General features: G+C 38.4%; 1 protein-coding gene across 1 annotated transcript in view; it reads left to right on the top strand.

Annotated features, from left to right (window-relative positions):
• Window positions 1-21,149, top strand: part of L3MBTL3 (L3MBTL histone methyl-lysine binding protein 3) — an 84,359-nt gene that overhangs the window by 53,633 nt on the left and 9,577 nt on the right. The window contains exons 13-18 of the mRNA XM_081094952.1: window positions 407-483; window positions 4,975-5,060; window positions 7,035-7,145; window positions 9,941-10,055; window positions 11,736-11,838; window positions 15,154-15,303. Coding sequence (XP_080951078.1) covers window positions 407-483; window positions 4,975-5,060; window positions 7,035-7,145; window positions 9,941-10,055; window positions 11,736-11,838; window positions 15,154-15,303 — 642 coding nt within the window. The remainder of the gene's footprint in view (window positions 1-406; window positions 484-4,974; window positions 5,061-7,034; window positions 7,146-9,940; window positions 10,056-11,735; window positions 11,839-15,153; window positions 15,304-21,149) is intronic.

The raw sequence follows: 21,149 nt of genomic DNA, 5'->3' as shown, positions 1-21,149 counted from the left end.
TAAATATTTCCCAACTTAAGAAACAAACAAGCTTCCCTTTTGCTATCTAATGTCTCATAGCTCTGCTTCCTTGAAGAACAGAACTCCTTAAGCATATTTTCTGTACTAGCTGTCTCCATCTTTTCTTCCTCCTTTTAAACCCACTCTAGTCAGGCTTTTGCCCTTTCCTAGCCCCATTTCCCCTAAAACGGCTCTTATCAGGGACCCTACTAATGGCCTTTACATGCAGTGATCAGTTCTTGGTATTAATATATTAGGTGAGTGAAAGATCCTTTGGTTTAGCAATTTTTTTCCAAATAAGATTGTGATAAGGTGTTCACAATCTCTAATTACTGTTTTTCTACTTTTACTAGTACTTGACAGTTTATCCAGAAAGTTATAATTTTTAAATTTATATAATCTACAGGTGTGAAGCATCCAGTCCACACATTCATCCTGTTGGTTGGTGTAAAGAACATAGAAGAGCACTTATCACTCCTCCAGGTTTGTGTCTACTGCACGTCTAATATTGTTCTCATGTATCGGAAGTCGGGAAATGTTTTCTGTAAAGGGCCAGGCCGTGAATGTGTGTGACTTTGTAGGCCATACAGCCTCTCTCACAACTATTCAGTTGAGATGAAACACAGAGGCAGCGACAGACAGTATGTAAATGAATGAGCATGGTTGTGCTGCAGTAAAACTTGATTCGCAAAAAGAGGCTGCCTGTCTGCAGGCAGTAGAGTGCTGACACTCAGTACACCTGAAAGTATATAAGCGTTGCCTTAGTCTCCAGATTCCCTACCTTTGCCTTGTTTGGAAAAACAGCAAGTTCTGTTTTTAAAAGACCTTTCATTTCTCAAGTGGAAATTCATTTAAATATATTGTCTAACCATAGAAGTGAATTGTCTAAGGCTTTGACGAGCCTGGAGAAATGGGCATACGGGCAGCCTTTGTGGGTGGGGCCTGGACCATCCGAGTCAAGGTCAGTCCTGTCAAAAAGCACAATGTGCATGTCGAAGTGGGATTCGGGTTTTTTTTCCCTAGATCAGAACTCACGCATTCACTTTTCCTTTTTCTGTTGTGATCCCTGGTTCCGAAAATAGGTTTCACAGCTTTATGGTAGTGATTAATACCTCTCTGCCCGCTGAAGTTGTCAGGTACTTCAGTTGTCTGCCCTCAGCCTAGTGCCGTCTCAGCTTATTCACTCTCTCTTTAACAGGGAACAGTGGAACTGCTGATAAATAGTCATCTTTGTCAATTTGTGTTTATCTTCATGTGCTAAAGAACAGATTCAGTGGCTTCACAATAATTAAGACATTGAGTTTCTGAGCATCACTGTTTAAGGTGCCATGACCACTGTCTATATGAAAAGACAGGGTCATCAGCTCCCAGCAGCCACTTGGCTGTAGAGGTTGCTTGTGGACACTCATGCGAGTAATGAAGATGACCATTATCTCAGGGAAAGGATGGCTCCTTGGTTTGCTGGGAGCTGTTGGGTGGATATTGCCCGCTGCATGAAAATAGCAGAGACTCAGCTTGGAGCTTCAGATACGTCTCTCGTTCCATCCTAACAGCTGGCTCCATTTTTAGGCTTGTCCCCAGTTCCTCATTACTGTATCTCACTGAGTGTCTGGACATTTATTCTCAGGGGACCATCTATTCCTGTGATGGGTGAGGCAAGTCCCTTCCACTTTCTGAGTTTTCTCATGTGAAGAAACAGAAGCCTATGTCCTTTACTGATTTACCGAGCCATTTTGAAGATGAAAGAATATTTCCATAAATCATGAAGTGTTAAAGCTAGGTATTAGCAGTTTTATGGCCCAAATGTGGTGCTGCCTGGAAGACTTCTAATCAGTTCTCCTGTGTCCTGTGACTCATGTAATATTAGGAGCTGGTGAATAATGATCACCACCCTCACCATCCAAATTGCTATGAGGATTCCTTTATTTTTATTTATTTTAATCTGTACCCGAGGATATTTTTCCATTGATTTTTAGAGAGAGTGAAAGAGAGAGAAACACTGATGTGAGAAAAACACTCCGATTGGTTACCTCCTGCATGTGCCCTGATCAGGGCCCAGGCCAGGAAGGAGCCTGCAACCAAGGTATGTGCCCTTGACTGGAATCAAACCTGGGACCCTTTGGTCTGCAGGCTGACGCTCTATTCACTGAGCCAAACCGGCTAGGGCTGAGGATTCCTTTAGATTTCCCAATTTGATATCAGTCTTATTTTTTTCCTTACCACCTTTTTGGTCGTGATCAAGGATCTGGTAAATAAACAGAACCAGTGAACAACAGATTCTTGGTTATATCTTCACAGCACTGGGTTAGGTACCTGGGAAGGTGTGGTGTAAGGCATGATTGCTGACTTCTGATGTGAGGCAAAAACCTTTCATGGACTTTTACCATTCATTAGAAAAGAAAATATATAGCTTTTTGACAAATTAAGAAAATACAGAATTGCGTGTTAAAAAGTGCCAAACACACAACATTGTGAATATAATCAGTGCCACTAACTATACAGTATATGGTTTAACCTAAATAGGGTTAAAATGGTAAATTTTATGTGATATATGTTGTAATACACACAGTTTTATTAGCTTTAAAAGAAAACCTTCCAAGTGATGCGACTGGCATGTAGGGCCTGTACTGACGTTGCTCTACTCTTTCACTCCATGACATAAGTGGTGTTCCCTCTTAGGTCCCTTTGCTGTGGGCACATTCCTGGCTTGACCTCTGATATCAGCTGCTCTCTGAAACCCCTGCACTTTGTGGGTCAGTTCCCTGAGCACTTGCTGGCCATGTCTGTGTTCTGTCTGATCACATAATAAGTCTACTGTTTTCTCCCCCTAGAATTAAAGTCTTCATGCCTTTTAAAATGTTTATTTTGAATTATTGAAATTATATATTTAAGACCTACTTAAAACAAAGTTTAGAGTGAAAATAAAGATAATCACTGTGTCTTTCCAGAAAAACCTCTTTGCCTCTATATATGCACATACATGCAATCAGTTTTAATGTGACTTCAATTGTGGAAGATGGGGTCCTTAAAAATATGTTGTAAAATGTTTGTGTACACAGAAATCCTTGCGTATTTACTCTCTAAAATGTTTATTTGAAAATGATTTTAAATGTACAGAAAAGCTGCAAGAATAGTACAGAATAGTACTGTAGACCCATTCAGGCTTATCAGTTGTACCAGTGATGGCATTTGTAGCAGAAAGATCAAGCATTGCATTTAGTTGTCTATCCCTCTAGTCTCCCTCAGGCTCTCCTTGACTTTCATAACTGCCGTGTGTGTGAAGATTGCAGATTAGTCTCTTCGTTCTGTCGAGCGTTACTTCATCTGGGTTTGCTTGGTGTTTTCTCATGGTTAGACCCAGGTTATGCGTTTTTGGCAGGAAATCATAGAAACAAGGCTGTGCTCTCCTTGCATCCTTTCAGGTGGCACGTTGTTGTCAGTTTGTCTCACTACTGGTTGATTTTTACCATTAATTGATCAAGATGGTATTTTCTAGGTTTCTCCACCAATGTACTTTATGGAGAGATGCTTTGAGCATCTATAAATATCCTATATCTCACTCCTATGTCACTCACTGATTTTAGCATCTGTTGATATTTCTAGTATGAACTATTATTCTGAAAGTTGCTAATTGGTAATTTTTCTTATTTTATTACTCCTTGTACATAATGAGTTGATATTCCTATGCCAAGAATAGCTTTCTTGCCTTCCCATTTATTCATTTAATTTATTGGTATCGGTGGAACCCATAGATTACTGATGTCATCAGTGGGTTATAATTTGTTACCAGCATTGTTTTCATGTCTAGATTCTCTCAGATTTGGCCAGTAGGAGCCGCTTTAACCTGGTTTCCATATCCTTTTGAGAAAGTCCTACTTTCTGGCTCAGTTAGGCTTATCTTGTACCTTCCCTGACCCAACCCTAAAGGCAACCATTTCTCCCAGTCTGTATGGTTCTTTTTACTAGAGAAGGATATTTAGAAAATAAGATCTGGACACTAGGTGGGCTCATTGCTGTTGGGGTGTTGCTGCTTCCATCTTCTCAGTAGACATAGGAAATATGTAAATATATAACAATTTATTCATCGTTATTTTTATGTCATTTATACATATTAAAAACCATGAGTTTTTATTATTAGCTCTAATTCATATTTCACAATACTGAGTTTATTCTAGTTTTCTACTTTGCGTAATTATACCTCTCGTTTTAGTCCATGAGAGATCTGACTTCTGTTGTTTATAATATGTTTACTGGTGTTTTCAGTCCCCTTTATGTAGTCAGTTTCGCACTCTACTGGACTATTGTTAATTCTTGCTCGGGGCTACCATTCATTCCTGCCTGGGGCTGCCTAGTGGAGTTTGAACCCTGGAGAAAGGACAAGGGGGCAGGAGGGAAGAAGGGCGGTTCCTTTTAGACATGGTATATTTTGTCATGTTTGTTTTCTCTAACAATATGACAGTGTATCTGGAATATATCACATATTAGTATATATAAATCTACCTCATTCTTTTTAATAAATTCTTGTATATGTACTACATAGCTTTTTGCACAGTTCTATGGTGATGGTCATTTAACTGGTATTTACATTTAACATCTACAATTGTCTTTGTAATACATATATGAGAATTTCCTAGAGTATTAGAGGTAAAATCGCAAGATTAAAACGTATTTATGCTTGTGTGTTAATGTGTTTTTGTATGTGTCTTGTGTTATAATACTATTCTTACCTGAGACTGTAAATTGTACATATACATATAAAATTTTCATTTAAAAGTTGATAGGGAAATCATGATCACGATGAAAGCAATTATTATAAATAGTTCTGAATGTGGAACTAGTTTAAAGTAATTATGTGTAATAAAAACATAACTTCCTATGTTACAATGATAGCATTTCATGCTATTATAGGTCAATTTGTGGTTCTCACTATCATTTTGGTTAAACCTAATAGGATTTAATTTTTTTCACTCTTAGGTTATCCAAATGTGAAACATTTTTCTTGGGATAAATATTTAGAAGAAACCAATTCTTTGCCTGCTCCTGCAAGAGCTTTCAAAGTGGTGAGAGTATATTTCATACTGTTTGACTAATTTGTGTCGGTGATAATGGTCATTCCTTGAAATTTAAGAACAGAAAGAGATAGTACTGATGAATTGGAATAGGAATGGGAGGGAAACAGAAGGCCAGAATGATGTTTCTGAATTTTTATAATTTTGAAAGTCAAATTGTTACTGTTGTTTTTGTTGTTGGCACCTAAAAACTACTTCCATTTTGTACTTTAAAGCTCCTTGGAAAATAATTCTGTTTGAGCTGGTGTGGAGTCAGTTGTTCGTACAACAAACTTCTCTTAGCTATTCTTTTTAAATTGATTTCACACAGAGTAAGGAGGGAGGGGAAAGAGAGAGAAATATAGATGTGAGAGAGAACATTGATAGGTTGCCTCTTGCACATGCCCTGACTGGGATCAAACCTACAACCAGGGTATGCTCCCTGACCGGTGATCGAACCTGCCACCCCTTTTAATGGGTGTGTGGGAGGATGCTCCAACCAACTGAGCCGCGCTGGCCAGGGTCAGCTAGGTATTCTGAAAGACCAAGCAGGACAGGGCATTGTTTTCTAATGCAAATTATATTCAATAATTCCTTTTAATTTGTTTATGGCAAGCTGAGGTGCTATTTTTATTTTGTTGCTATAAATTAGCATGTTTACTTACCAAAATACAAGGTCGTCTGCTTTTATATTATCTTTCTGTACTTGGGTCATTGTTTCTTGGTATTAAGATTCAAAGTAAACCTCATTTCTGTGTAAGGGAAGAATAAGAAATAAAATGTATTTAAAAATTTTTCCCATCTCAGAAAACTTGCTTCATAATTTATATTTTCCATGAATTTAAAGGTAAAAAAAGATATGTTAAATATAAACATTTTTATGTTGTGTAAGTATTATAAACAATACTTTTCTTTAAATTGTCCTTTTGTGTATAAGTTGCTAGGATTTTTAATGATTTCTCTAAGGTTTCTCTAGTTGGCTTTTAGGTGCCCTATTAATTCTTTTGTATGCTGTACATAATTTTTGCACTTAATTTTCAGAGAAACACTTTTACTTCACCCATTTTACAGAAGAGAGGTGTGAATTTCAGAAAATTTAAGATATTTCTCTAACATAGCAAATAATTACCTTGCCTTCTCCTAGTAGCCCTAGCGTTTTCAGAGGTTTAAGGCTTTCTGCTGACCATTTGAGTCCTTAATCTCATTCCTGTTCCTACTAGAGTGATTTGATATGGCATGTTTGTTTGTTTTTGTGTGTGTGTTTTTTTTATGGTATGTTTTGAGTGCTAATTTTCTTCTTTCAAAGATATCTTCGGCTTTTTGCTTTCATTGCCACCTTTAATCTTCATGTCTTAATTCTGACATTTTAATGTTCTCTTGAAAAATAGTTTTCATGCTTGTTGATTTTTGCCAAGGTAGCTCCCTCTGATGAGAAAAAAAATTCTGTCTTCCCTGTGGCTAATCAAATAACCAAAATATTTTTTTAATTATTTTTCTTTTTTTTTTTTTAATACATTTTGATTTTTTACAGAGAGGAAGGGAGAGAGATAGAGAGTTAGAAACATCGATGAGAGAGAAACATCGATCAGCTACCTCCTGCACATCTCCTACTGGGGATGTGCCCGCAACCAAGGTACATGCCCTTGACCGGAATCGAACCTGGGACCTTTCAGTCCTCAAGTCGGCGCTCTATCCACTGAGCCAAACCAGTTTCGGCGAATAATCAAAATATTTTTAATTTCATCTTAAGATTTTTTTGCTTTCTATTTGCTTCTATAGACTAGGTTTGGCCATGTGATGTGGGATTGTGCTTTTGATAAGGGAGGGTGAAGTCCAAAGCCATTCTTGACACTTGAGGGTTTGAAAGGCTGGTTTTCTGAATGGCTCATCTTTTTTAATTTAATTTTTTTTTATTCTATTTTTGTGACATAGAGCCTACCTTCTCTTCCCCTTAATTTCACTGTATAAAATTTCCTTTTGTGGCAGAAACCTCCACATGGATTCCAGAAAAAAATGAAGCTGGAGGTCATAGACAAAAGAAATCCCATGTTTATTAGAGTGGCCACAGTTGCAGACACAGATGATCACCGAATAAAAGTGAGTGCTTTCTGTTGTGGTTCTGCTTTGCCTTTTGTTGCAAGACGTCTTGGATGGAAACTTCAGCAGAGCTTTAATTTGTAAAGTCCTACAATTAAATTAGTAAAACCACAGGGCTAGGCAAATTAAGTGTTTGTGCATCTTCATAGTCAGTATTTACCCAGTTTTTTTCTTTAATCTATGTAAGTTTTTTCTTTAATTATGACTAGCTTTTAATGTCATGTCTACTTTCTCCAAACACACACTTAATATAGTAAAAGTCAGTCATAATTAAGAGAAGACTTCTTACGTAGATAATAGAGACATTTCCTCTGAATAGAATAGCTTACTATTCAGTAGTATGCTCTTTTTAAAAAAAGTTGAAGGCTAATGTTATTTGATGGGGTATGTTATATGTAGACTTTTCAGAAGGATATCTTGTCTTTTAATACAGGACAAGTAAAGAGAAATAATTTTATGAATACAATCGGTTTTTAGTTAGAGTTGGGGTACTAAAAGCCGAGTCCCTCTCCTAAAAGTAAGCAGATGTCAGGAGGATGGGTCTGGCTCCTCACGTCTGAGTGTGATGAAGTGAAGGGTGGCAGCCGCTTCAGGGGAGGAGTCAGAACTTCTTGTCTTGGTTTCTGGTTTCAGCATTAAATTTGCCACAAACTAGAACAATGTGTGTTCTGCTTGCTTCACAGGATCATTTAGAGTCTCTGTTAGGTATGACAATAGTTTTAACCACAGCCAGATGTTAGATTTACAAGGTGTATAGGGTAACATTTGTGGTGATAATCATGTGAGAGGTTTATGTTATTATCATTATTTTGTCAATGAGGCTGGGGCTAAGAAAGACTATAATGAATTCCTTATTAATTAAGGGCAATGGCAGAACTAGGTCACAGTCCTAAGCTGTAGAAGTCTAATTTTTTGCTAAAAAAATCAAACCCTTAAATAACTTTAGTAAGATAATGTGTAAGAAAATAAATTGTAAAATAACATGAAAAACCTGAGTATGAGGTTTTTCAAATGTGGTATTTCTATAAAATAGAAATTTTAACATTTAATTCAGTATTTTTAACATTATATAATTACATAATATTAAAATTTTATAAATAATGGAAGATCTATCTTAACCTTTTTCAAATGTATTTTCTTGTTAATTGTCTTTTATTTTATGACTTTTGAGTTTGGAGTCTTGCTTAGAAGGGCTGTTCCACTCTATGATTACCAATACATTCACTCATGCATTCTTCTAGAATATTTATTGTTCAGTTTTTAATGTCTCGTAAGGAGTAAGAGATTCATAGACTTTAAAAAGGAAACCTAGATAGCAAACTTGATTTACAACTAAAACATACAGTAAGGGGCAAAAATAGATGTATAGTTGTTTATTTGGAAAACAATATAATAATCTATATATATAAAAGCCTAAGCGACCGTCCAACCGTTTCACCATCTGACCGGTAGCTGTGATGTGCAATGACCACCAGGGGGCAGACGCTCTGACTGGTATCTATGACACGCACTGACAACCAGGGGGCAAACGCTCAACGCAGTTGCTGCCAAGTTTCGGTGACTTTGCAGTTGCCGTTCTTGGGTGATGCAGCCGGAACCAGAGAGTAGGGAGCCTGATTCCAGGGTGCATCACCCCACAACCACCCTCTCGCAATCTGGGTCCCCTCAGGGGATGTCGGAGAGCTGATTTCGGCCCATTTCCCATAGGCCAGGCCAAGGGACCCCACTGGTGCACAAATCCGGCTGAACGACCAGTCACTGTGATGTGCACTGACCACCAGGGGGGCAGACGCTCAACACAGGAGCTGCCCTCTGGTGGTCAGTGCGCTCCCACATGGGGAGCGCTGTTCAGCCAGAAGCCGGGCTCACGGCTGGCAAGCGCAGCACTAAGGATGTCCGACTGAGGACTTAGGCCCATTCAAGCTTCAGTGGGGAGTGGGTCTAAGCCCTCAGTCAGACATCCCCGAGGGCTCCTGGACTGCAAGAGGGCGCAGGCCGGGTTGAGGGGACCCTCCCCCCCCCCCCAAGTGCACGAATCTCTTGCACCGGGCCTCTAATTAATAAATAATGATACAGGAATCAACTCTGTTTCATGTACACACAACTGTAAACCTACTTTATGTCCCATCATGTATATAGCCTGTCAGTATATCTTCCACCCTACAAGATAAAAAATATGTAATACTACAAGATATGCAGCCGTTTCTTAGTGACCATGCCTGAAAGATCACCAGCCCTTTTACCTAGGTGCCCAATAAAGATGGTGGCACTGACCACTCTGTAAAACCTCTTGGAGAGATCTTGTAATTATTTATGAGGGGAAAAAATAGCTAAAATGCATTTGATGGAGGGGTATTATGTAAAATGGGTATATTTAATAGGGCATTGCATTTTTTAAAAGTGTTTTTAACATTATTTTAGGAGAGTTGACATTTATACAAAAGGTCCTCCTGCCTCCCCACTCTCCCCTACCACTGTCCCTCGCTTTCCTGATTTTTGCATTACTTTAGCAATATTAATGGGCGTTTGGTGTTGCTTCTATGAACATGTTAATTACTCAAGTTGCTTATTGGGAGGTATATGTAACATACCTGTGGAAGTATTGCCAAAAAAGTGCCTTTGACAAGACATTTATTGATGGTTAGATAAGTGCTCCTTTTCTCATAGTGTGGATGAAGTAATTTAAATAATTGAAACAATTTATTTGGTATTAAACATACTATATAAGTTAGAAGAGAATGAATATGGTTATGATGGGCAGACCTGAATTGCTAAATTTCTTTTTTGTTATCCAGGTTCACTTTGATGGCTGGAATAGTTGCTATGATTACTGGATAGATGCAGATTCTCCTGATATTCACCCTGTCGGCTGGTGTTCAAAAACTGGGCATCCTCTTCAGCCTCCTTTGAGTAAGAAACCCAAGGATAACGAAAAATGTTTCCATTTTCTTGTATAATGCTTAATATTTCCTTTTCCCTTATTCTCTTTTCTTTATAGTTGTTCATATGGGAAACAATATGATAATTAATAAATAATTATACTATACATTTCTTCTCTATGTAATTCTTTTCTCTCTTACTACATTTTTAATTGGAGCAAAAATAAAAGAAAAAATTTAATATCTGAAAAAGTAAAGTGAGTATAGACATTCTTTCACTTTTATTTAGAAGTGGTCATCACCTTTTAAAATTAGTACTGAATTTTTAGAAGGCAGTTTGTTAGACTATCAAAATTTAATGTATCATTGTCAATATCCTAATAGTGAGTTATAATATAGTTTTGCAAAATGTTGTCATTGGGAGAAACTGGACAAAGTGTACAAGGGATCTCCCTCTGGCCCTGGGCTGTGTGGCTCAGTTGGTTGCGCATTTTCCTGTGCACCGAAAGGTCGCCAGCACAGTTCCCTATCAGGGCACATGCTCAGGTTACAGGTTTAGTCCCTGGCCAGAGTGCATACAGGAGGCAACCGATTGATGTTTCTCTCTTTCTCTCTCTCTCTCTCTCTCTCTCTCTCTCTCTCTCTCCCTTCCTCGCTCTCTAAAATCAAGAAAAATATTTTTTAAAGGGATCTCCCATACTTATGACTGCATGCGAATCTACAATTATCTTAGTGAACATTACAGTTTTTATTTATTTTTAATATATTTATATTGATTTCAAAGAAGAAGGGAGAGGGGGAGAGAGATAGAAACATCAACAATGAGAGAGAATCATTGATCGGCTACCTCCTGCAAGCCCCCCACTGGGGATGAGCCCGCAACCCGGGCACGTGTCTTTGACTGGAATCAAACCTGGGACTTTTCAGTCCGCAGGCCGATGCTCTATCCACTGAGCCAAACCAGCTAGGGCAACATTACAGGTTTTTTTAAAATTATTTTTTTAAGACATGGTATTGTTTTCAGCACATTTAATGTAACAAGACTTGGGAACAAATATGGGTTAAATAAACTGTGGTGCACTCATACAGCAGATACTATACAACAGTCATAAAGACTATTACTATTGAGATGGAACAATTTATAAGACATGGCCTTTAACTTAAAGACCAAAGAAGAACCTTTCAGAATAGTACACATCTGTGTTGTCATTTCATGTGACAAAATAAAACAAAACAAAAAACCTGATACATGTATTGGGTGTATCAGACCCACATCTAGGAGGGTTCATATTAACTGAGTTTGAAATGTGGAAAGGGAGTAGCTTGACTGGGATCTGTAACTGGTTTTTTTGTCTCCAGTGTGTTTAAAGTTTTCACAGTATAAGATTCATATGTTATTTACTTGAAAAAAATGTTTAGAATCTTCTCATTAATTCAGATTAGGTATCTCTGGAATTTGTGACATTTTGAAAGGTATTTAGATGAAAGTTTACTATTGAAGAAAGACAAAATAGTGTGGACAAAGTCATAGGGGGGAGCACCTTTAGAAGTAGAGACTTTGAAGACATTTTTACTTCTATAGGATCTCCTTTTTTTTGTTTATATGTACTGATTTATGTATTGATTCCGAATTGGATTTTTCCACTCTTACAATCTGATTAACTTTATGCTCCTTCTTTCTTTTTCCTTTTTCTCTTTTGCTTTGTCATAGGCCCCTTAGAGCTAATGGAAGCTTCAGAACAAGGTGGATGCTCAACCCCAGGATGTAAAGGGATTGGTCATTTTAAGAGAGCGAAACATCTGGGCCCTCAGAGGTATGGGGTGCTGTGGCTCACATGGGGATTCCTTATCTGGTCAGATAGGGGGTGTTATATGTACAAGATAATGGTTTTCATGTATACTGAATAGATGTGAACTAATTTTAAATTCAGATCCATAGGAATTGTGGTTACCATGGTGATCCTGTAAAAACGCAGAGCATATCTGTAGTTAAATCTTCCTGGGAGAGAATGTATTCACAGTTTAAAATAGATTTACTCTAGTTATTTGGCTTTTGTGACTAGTGTAGACACTTAGCTTCTGAAACAGTTATTTTGGGTTGAACAATAATGAGAAGAAGGTAGGTCCTGTTGGAAATATTTGTTTGGTAGAACAAATCATATGATTGGGTGACAACAATTTGAATACAAAGAGGTAATATTGTTGTAGATTAGTTAAGATCACAAAAAGCACAAATATAGTCAAACATGAGAATGTGTTGATCAAAAAAGCATTTTTCTATATTTTTCTCTTACCCCTAATTAACTTAAAAAAGAAACAAAATTTATACATTTGAAATTTGATGTATTATTTAGGCAATTTGGGGTCTTTTTTAGATTTTTAAAATTTTTAGTGAAATACTGAGAAATTGCCGAGGCCGGTTTGGCTCAGTGGATAGAGCGTCGGCCTGAGGACTGAAAGGTTCCAGGTTCGATTCTGGTCAAGGGCATGTACCTGGGTTGCGGGCACGTCCCCAGTAGGAGATGTGCAGAAGGCGGCTGATCGATGTTTCTCTCTCATCGATGTTTCTGACTCTGTCTCTCCCCCTTCCTCTCTGTAAAAAATCAATAAAATATATTAAAAAAAAAAAAAAAAAGAAATACTGAGAAATTGCTATTATTTAAGTGTGGTTATTTTTAAAGAACAGAAGTATTATCTATGTAGGTATATGTTAAAGTAACTGTTCTACCTGCTTGCTAATTGGATTGCCCAGTAAGAAAAACGATTCCTTGTTTATCTAGAGTGTACAGGTTGTGAATCCAGGTCTTTAAAACATCTAAACATTGCTCTGGCTGTTTCTCTGAGAGTTAATAGGAGTTGTAAAATTGGTGTGATTATTTTCTTCTTTATATAGTTTCCTCTTGCATTTCTACCACCTCCCTACAATGCTGCTTATCTTCCTTTTGCAAACCTCCTCCTGAGTTATTTTTATGAGGTTCAGGATGTTCTAGAGTAAAAAGTCTGAGCACAGAAAGGGTGATGATTCCATTTGCAAATATCCATTTAGAAACCCTTTTTGTTGTTTGCATGATTGCAATCCAAAAGTTATATGATTAATTTAAGCTGAGTTAAAAATACTGCATCTTAGAAGTTATTTACTATTCCGAAGTAAAGAAGACTGGATTATTTTCAGACATTATGTAAGCCTAAATGCCAGAAATAACTCATTAACATGCTGAATTTCCATTAGATATTTATAAACTCTTTTGTTCAATAAATGTTTTTGAGCAGCAGCAGTTTTTTCCCCTAATAGCTAACATTATTGAGCATTAATTTGCTCTGTGAGATATTGCACTGATTGTTTTACCTATATTAGATGACCTTCAAATGACCCTAAAATACAGAACTGTTACTTTCTCTGAATTTTTGAAGAGGCCACTGTGGCGCTTGGAGGTGTACTGACTTGCCTAACTGACAGCTAGTTGAGGAGGGAGCTGGGAGCAGCAGTCAGTGTAACTCACGGGTCTGTGCTCTTGGCCACTTTCTTCTCCCTGCCTGTGAAGGCCCTGCTCCATGAATGAGTCCCAGACCCAACCCTCAAATATCTCATGGACGAATGGAACTATATGTAAGCTGTACATTATTAAAATAGAGACACAGAATGGTAACTAAATATTGAAACTTAGACACATGTATCTATGAAGAAAAAGACATTTTATTGGGCTGCAGTAGAAAATTTTTAAAAAGATACATTTTGGGCCTTCTGGGAAGAAAACCCACCTATGGCAATGTCCGTGGTCTCTTTCGGAGTGCTTTTGGTCCGAGCCAAGAGTTCTGCCTGTCACTGCCAGGTTGTGGTGGAGAGTTGTTCCCCCACTACTGCCCCCATGGCCCTGGCCACTCCCAGGACCTCCTTTCCCCAGCTGTGCTGTCCTTCCACTGGCTACACCCCATTTACATGGAAGACTTTATTGAGACATGTAAGAAGGCAATATTTCAGTGTAATTAGAACCATAGTAGATAATTACTTATTTTTTTGGAACAAGAGAAGTAGACCTTATGCCTTAAAAGACATGCATTGGTAAAGAAGCTGTGTTTAGGGCATAACTGGTAGGTCTGTGCATAAGTCTGCCTAGAGCCTCAGGGAGGAGGATGCAATTCAGAGAACTAGTGGGTCGTTAGCTCCTCCCCAAGGCCGATCTTCCTTGTCCTCAAACCCTTCCATGGGCTTTTCTTAATCTCCCGACTCTGATCTCCTATTTACAACACTCGGAGCTCTTTATCTGGCAGGATATTAATTTTTAACAGACACAGACTATTTTCCATTTCATTAGTAGACTTGTGGAAAGGCTGCTGCATCATGGATATGCTCTGAAAGGCTCATTTCACTGGCACTTATTTTTGTCCTTGCTGAGAATGCTGTGTTTAAGGAAAGATAATGAGAAAACTCTCTTTGGATTAATTTACTGAGAAACTGCATAAATCAAAACATGCATTCTTTGCGTAGATAACAAAGAAAGTTTCTCTCTTAGCAAGAATACTCAAATGTATGAACATGCAAGCAAAGGCCTATGTTTTGACTAGCATTTGTTGTTGGCTTGTCTGAAAATTGTAATAGTTGGGTTTGATCTAAGACGTGTTTGAAATAGAACATGTATCTCAACAGTGGAATTTAGAACGTAGTGTTTTTAACTGCCGAAATCGAAATGATCAGTAAAAGAGTTGGATGTGGATACAGTATTCTCTCTCTGGGCAGATTCAGTAGCCAGATGGCCTAATTAGCATTGGCTGTGTCCTGGTGTTTTCCCTTTGCTGATTCATTCATTTGGTCTTCTGAGAGGTCAAAGAATGGGAGGAGTTTAAAGGAGAACTAAAGTCATATAAAAGTCCATATTCTGCATATCTCGTGCCTAGTCTCCTTTCATCCTCATATATTTGACCCCCTTTACCTTCTTCATCCTCCCCCCGAGCTCCGCAAACAAAACAAATTATGTTTTAAAGATAACTATTTCATACTATTTAATCATACATATAAGTACATTTAACTTGTTCAGTTAAATTTTGGAATTTCATATTCTGTAGTCTGCCATTTCAGTTGGAAGAAGTGTTTTCTAATGGGAATGTTCTATTCTTTTTCTTTTAATATTTAGTGCTGCCAGCTGTCCTTATTCAGAAATCAATTTAAACAAAGACCGCATCTTCCCAGATCGCTTAAGTGGGGAGATGCCTCCGGCTAGTCCATCATTTCCAAGAAATAAAAGGACAGACACAAATGAAATCTCCTCATCTCCTGAAATCAGGTAATTTATGTGATGGCATTAGTGTTGTTTAGAAGTCCTCTGGAAGAAAGAGGTTTTCTGCCTTACGTGTTTTATGTTCTATGGTAATACTTTCATGTGCGTTATTGAAAATACACCCCATTAAGTGTGAAAGGATGGTGGGGATCAGCACTCGAACTTTTTTTTAATTAAGGGAAGTATTCACACAAGCACATTTAAGTCAGGCAGGGTTTCTTATTTCTTCTTTTAGTGGAACTTGGTTGGTGTTGAATGAATTGGTCAATATTTATATAGAACCAGCTATTGTTACAAAGATGGCAAACTCCTTGTGAACATTATTTCTTTTTAATGGTCATTATATACCAAGTGCTTACATATACCTTATTTCAAGTACCTTAAAATGTTAATTGTACTATAAACTCAGTCGTTTAGTTTTGATTTCCCTTCTAGAGTTGAGTTGGGATGTTTTCGCCTCAGTGGATTATATTAGGTAAAGAACTAAGCTATTTGTGACATATCTTTAAGTATGTGGTCTATGCCTTTATATTACCTGAGGCCATTACTGAAAGAAACAGCAGATTAATAGAAAGATGCTCCATCATGCTTAAGTTTGGGGTGTCTTTTATGGAGCATTTTAAAATCTAAGGCACATAGTTCTTTGTTTATTTTCATATTGTACTACTTCTGTCCTCATGAAAGAACAAATGGATATTTGGATTACTGCATCTGGTTCTGAATTCATAGCAGTGTTATGGAGTAGTGGCATTTCCAGCATCAATATCCTTTTAGACAAGCAGTTTTTCCCTATGCATGGGTTAACCTCTTTGATTATTAACAACAGTGATGATTTTTTAAATCCTCCAGACCATGACTAATATGACATGACCTCATTTACCCAACCCAGCACCCTAAAATGAGGATATATCACTTAAAGAAATTTACCCTAAGACAAATAAAAGTACTAATTCACAGAGTAGTAATTAGAGGTACAGAGTTCATTGACTCACTAGGTGGGAAGAATACCTAGAGTTTTAGATTTTTCAAAAGCCATGATATTGTTTAAAACATCAGCAAAATTCTCCGAAGGGCCAGTAGTACCAACTTGCAGGCACTTTGCTAACTGTCTAGACTCCGGGCCAGATTCCTGGGGCCAGAGCCTCCTCGGGGCAGAAGTAAGTGACACTGTTAATTTATCTACCATGGCAGCACCTGGGTATAAAGCAACACCAGCATATTTCTCATTCTGATGACCGCCCAGCATCGGAGATTGGTGAATGGGATGGCACAGTCAGCGCCGTCAGCATCCAGTCCGTTTCCCCTGGCCACTCCACTCCCACTTTGGCACGCAGCTCCTGACTTCCCCCTGTCTCATCTGTTCGCTCTCCTGCAGGATGAGCCTGGTCTGGCTGCGTTGCCCGCCAGGCAGCAGGGCAGATGTGCAGGGGAATTAGTGTGCCCTCCTTCCCTAGCACCTCCCTCTCTGATGAAGGGAACTGCTGTGTAAATAGCCCAGCTCCCCCACCCCCATGTGGGAACACAGATGTGTTCCACAGACTCCCAGAGCCCCCGCAGGCCTGTGCTGCTGCTGCCCAGGGGGTAGCCAGTACAGCAAGGAAGCCTCCACTGCTGCCCTTCCCTGTCTCTCCCCCACCCTCCTCCCACCCCCAGTCCTACACAGATACTATTCCTCACTCCCAAGGAAACCACTTGGCAATCAAATCTTCGCTTCACGGTCGGCTTCTGGTGGTGCAAACTGTCTCATGCTGAGTCAAAGGGCATTAAAAAAAATCCCAATTTTAGTAAATTATTTAGAATGATGCAAAGAAAAGGTATTACATCCTGAGTGGGAAATTACATCCACGTGAGCAATGCTTATGGGAAAGGAAGACAGGTAACCTGATACTACGAGAATCATCTCGTTCGAGGGCTCTATTCAACGTGTAACCTGAAAACAGCAAAGACGGGCCAGCATTATTTTAAGGGCCAGCTCACAGGCCACCTGCTCAAGACAGACTCGTGGACAGCTGCTGTCCACAGCAGCGGTTCCCAAACTCGGCTTCACGTCAGATTCCCTGGGGTCTCACAAGGTTCAGATTTGGAAGCCTGGCCCACTGGAATCTTTCAGGTAGAGCCTGAGTCTGCATTTTAAAAACTGATCTGGGAGTAAACCTTCCAGTGACTGCATTACTCTTAGAATTTAGACCCTAAGTCTGGGTGTGGCTCCTGCCAAACTCCCCTGCTTCATCTCTACCAGGCTTTTTTTTTTTAAAAACGTAATGCTGCAGACATGACATCTTTTCTCTCTGCCTACAACCATCTCCCACTAGCTCGTCTCTCATCTTGCCGGCTCCAGGTTAACGCACTTCCTCAGGGAAGCTTCATCATCTCCTCTAGACTGGAGCGCAGGCCCCTCATTCCTCGCTTTCCTGTCTCACACGTGATGCCATTGACGGTTTTCCACCAGCCTTCCCAGGAGACACATCTTATATAACGTCAAGGCCACTGCTCTATAACCTTTTTGTTCCAGTAAAACGGCGTACTTCTTCAGCTTTGTAAGATCTCCAGGCTAGATATTTGAGGAGGAATTATTAAATGATGTAATAATTTAATCACTGATTCAGGAAACATACAGTGCACCCCAGTTCATGTTTAACAAGCACCCCCAGGTGATGGATGCAAGTGATCTATAAACCAGGCTTTGAGAACCGTTATGGACTATAAAGACTTCTCTGGAGGAATACTTCACAGTGTATTACCAGCTGAAGAACATTGTCATGTATCCCACATAGCCTTATTCTCATGAAATCTACTCTGCAGCTGTTCGTAATTATGTTTTCTATATTAGGTGCTAACTCTAGTAAAAGTTACTTAATGTTTTAAGCTCAGAATTAATGTTTTAACCACAGAAACGCAATAAAGCACTTAAGAAATACCTGCTAAACGCTTGTATTACCTTGCAAAGCAAGTAAGTGCCCATTGCTAAGCTGCAATGAAAAATTTCAGCCTGTTCACTTCATGATAGGCCATTAAATGGGTTTTCATGTTGTAGGAGCTGGTTTCCACTCTGAGAATTGCATAAAGCAGTTGTAGAAATTGTAGCTATCGCTCTGATTTATATTTTTAGGATGAATCAAATTTGTCACTCACACCAAGAACCAGTCTGTACCCTCAAGGAGGGCTCTATTAAACAGATAGGAAAACAAGCTAACATGAAAGATGAAACTATAAGCATATACAAATTTATTTACTTTTCAAAAACTGTAACATCAAGTAGAATACAATTAATTTAGAGCCAACAGTTTTAATGGATTTCAAAAGATTATGAATCTTCAGGAACATTATTATTTATTTATTTATTTATTTATTTGCTTCCAAAGATTTTCTGGGCCTGAGAGTTTGACATTGCTGATTAGAGAAAGTCATTTCAATGAGTCGTCATTCCCTGCCTGCTATAAAGTCTCTTCCCCTTTTTTTGACAACTGGCTGGCAGATATGGGTTAGGAGCTGTGGAAGTTTTAAAATATTTCGGCCCCCGGGAATCTCAGTCATATTTATGCAGTTATTTGTGTACATCAGAGAGAAACTCAGTTTTAGTTAAAACACTCAGTTCCGATGCCAGCGGCTGTGACATCAAGGCAGCCATTGACAGTGGGAGAGACCGTCGCACTACTGTTGCATGCCTGTGAGGTTGCCGAACAACGTAACAGGTTCTTGCTTTGTCTCCTCCAATAGCACTAATTCCTGACCCAGGAGACTCATATACAGTCGAAAAGCAGTGGCTGTTCTTTTCTACAACAACATGAAAGCAATGCAGCCTCTTTTTTATACCTGGTCTTTCTTTATTTCCCAAGTCTCACTTTATTGGTTAGGACTTCCCATTTTATGGGGATTGATTGGATTCATTGCTGGCCTACGTTTTCTGGAGTGCATTTCCTTGCAACTTGATAATATCCAATGTATTTTCTCATTATATTCCTTTTCTTTGATATGCTAAATTATAATTTGATAGGCTTATTAATCACAATGTTTTATTTTTAGTCATTAAGTAAATAGTAAATCATATTTACCTCTCCCGGGCCATGTTTTATTAAAACACTATTAAAACTATTGCAAATGTATCATCTCAAAAGGAATTTAATGTTAAAAACTCTATTTGGCTGTTATCCATAGACATAAAAGTTTTTTTTTGTTGCTGTTATTGTTGTTAATCCCCACTGTAGTATTTTTTCCAACTAATTTTTAGACAGAGTGGAAGGGAGGGGGAGAGACACAAAGAAAGAAACATTGATGTGAGAGAGACACATCGATTGGTTGCCTCCCGCACTCATCCCTACCAGGCCTGCAACCGAGGTACGAGGTACATGCCCTTGATCGGAATCAAACCCAGGACCCTTCAGCCCACAGGCCAATGCTCTATCCACTGAGCCAAACTGGACAGGACCATAGACATAAAAGTTTTAATTCCCACCGGTTTAGCCATTTTTTGTGAATCGTTTTGAAGATGGCAACCTCCTTGTCTTGAAGCTGTTCAAGCACGGTCTCGTCTTCATTTGTATCAGGTGTTTTAGGAACAATTCAAGTACTCTTTTATAGTTCCTTTAACATATGACCCTGAGGTTCTCATTCTCTGAATTTTTACCTGTGAGTGATCTCAGCCCAGAAATTAAGTGGGGGAGCAGGGTATGCTAGGGACATGCAAAGAGACATTCTTTTAACATTCAAAACAGAAAATCCTGTGTTTTTTACATTCACTGTGTCTCCCATTCGTTACTGGGGAGTACAGGTGCTTTTCAGTTCTAATAAAGCCCCGTGATATTAGAATAAACTGTCTGGAAAGAGAAAGGTGGGGCTATTTTAAGCTATAAGTCAAGCCAAACTCATGTTGGATTTAGAGATATTGGCTTAAATCTCTACAGTGAAGCAAAATCATTGATTGTTTCATATTGTTTCATTATTCTTTTTAATTGGAACTGATTGAAACATAATTAGCTGGGGATTGCTTTTAAATGGAAAATAAGTAAACTTGAGGAAATACAGTTGTTTGCATTCAGATGCCATCCTGTTATTATGTATTTACTTTTCTAATGTTTGTTTGGCTCATATTTACCACAAAGCATAATTAGAGTAAGATAGTAAGACATCTAAAGCATGACACATAATTACAGAGGGAAAGGGAATGCTGACTCATAAAGAATACATTTTTCCATTTCAGTGGATTCCACTGTCTTAATTAAAAACCTGAAGAGTATTCTTGAGTAAGATTTTAGCTATGATTATATTTCAAGCAAAAAAAAAAAAATGTTGAAGTAAGTTGGTTCTTGAAAATTCTAAAATCCCAAGAGAAATTCCTATATTTCAGGCAGTTTTCTTGGTACTTTTAGTTGCCTTACCTCATTTAATCCTCATAATGCCTTCCTGAGGTAGGTGGTGTTATTACATCCCTATTCTAAACATAGAACCTCTCTTGTTTACAGGTTACACAGCATTATGTTAAATTATTATTCCAAATGGAGAGTAAATGAGTGCCTTTATAATGAAGACCATAAAACTCCTTTATATTTTGTTGGCATATTTGGTTTCAAATGTATTTGCCCTTTTCTTGAAACTTACTCAGGGCCTATTTGTAAGGTAACACCACCTATGAAACAATAGAACACCGTGAATAGGATGTTATAAAGCACTACGTGTGTAGGCTAGCACCATTACCTGGGTAGTTCCAGGGAATTTCAAAGTGGGATTTGGGTTGAACTCAGAATGGTTGAACTCAGTGGAAAAATGTTAAATATCTGAAATGTAGCTTTAAAGAAAATATAAATAGTGTGTGCCTGGTTCTCTTTAAAGCCATTTTTGTTTCTGACTTAAGGGCA

This window comes from Myotis nattereri, assembly GCF_964212035.1.
Source record: "Myotis nattereri genome assembly, chromosome: 6".
Classification (NCBI taxonomy): domain Eukaryota; kingdom Metazoa; phylum Chordata; class Mammalia; order Chiroptera; family Vespertilionidae; genus Myotis; species Myotis nattereri.
The sequence above is the reverse complement of the archived record's forward strand: the minus strand, read 5'-3'. Positions and strand labels throughout refer to the sequence as shown.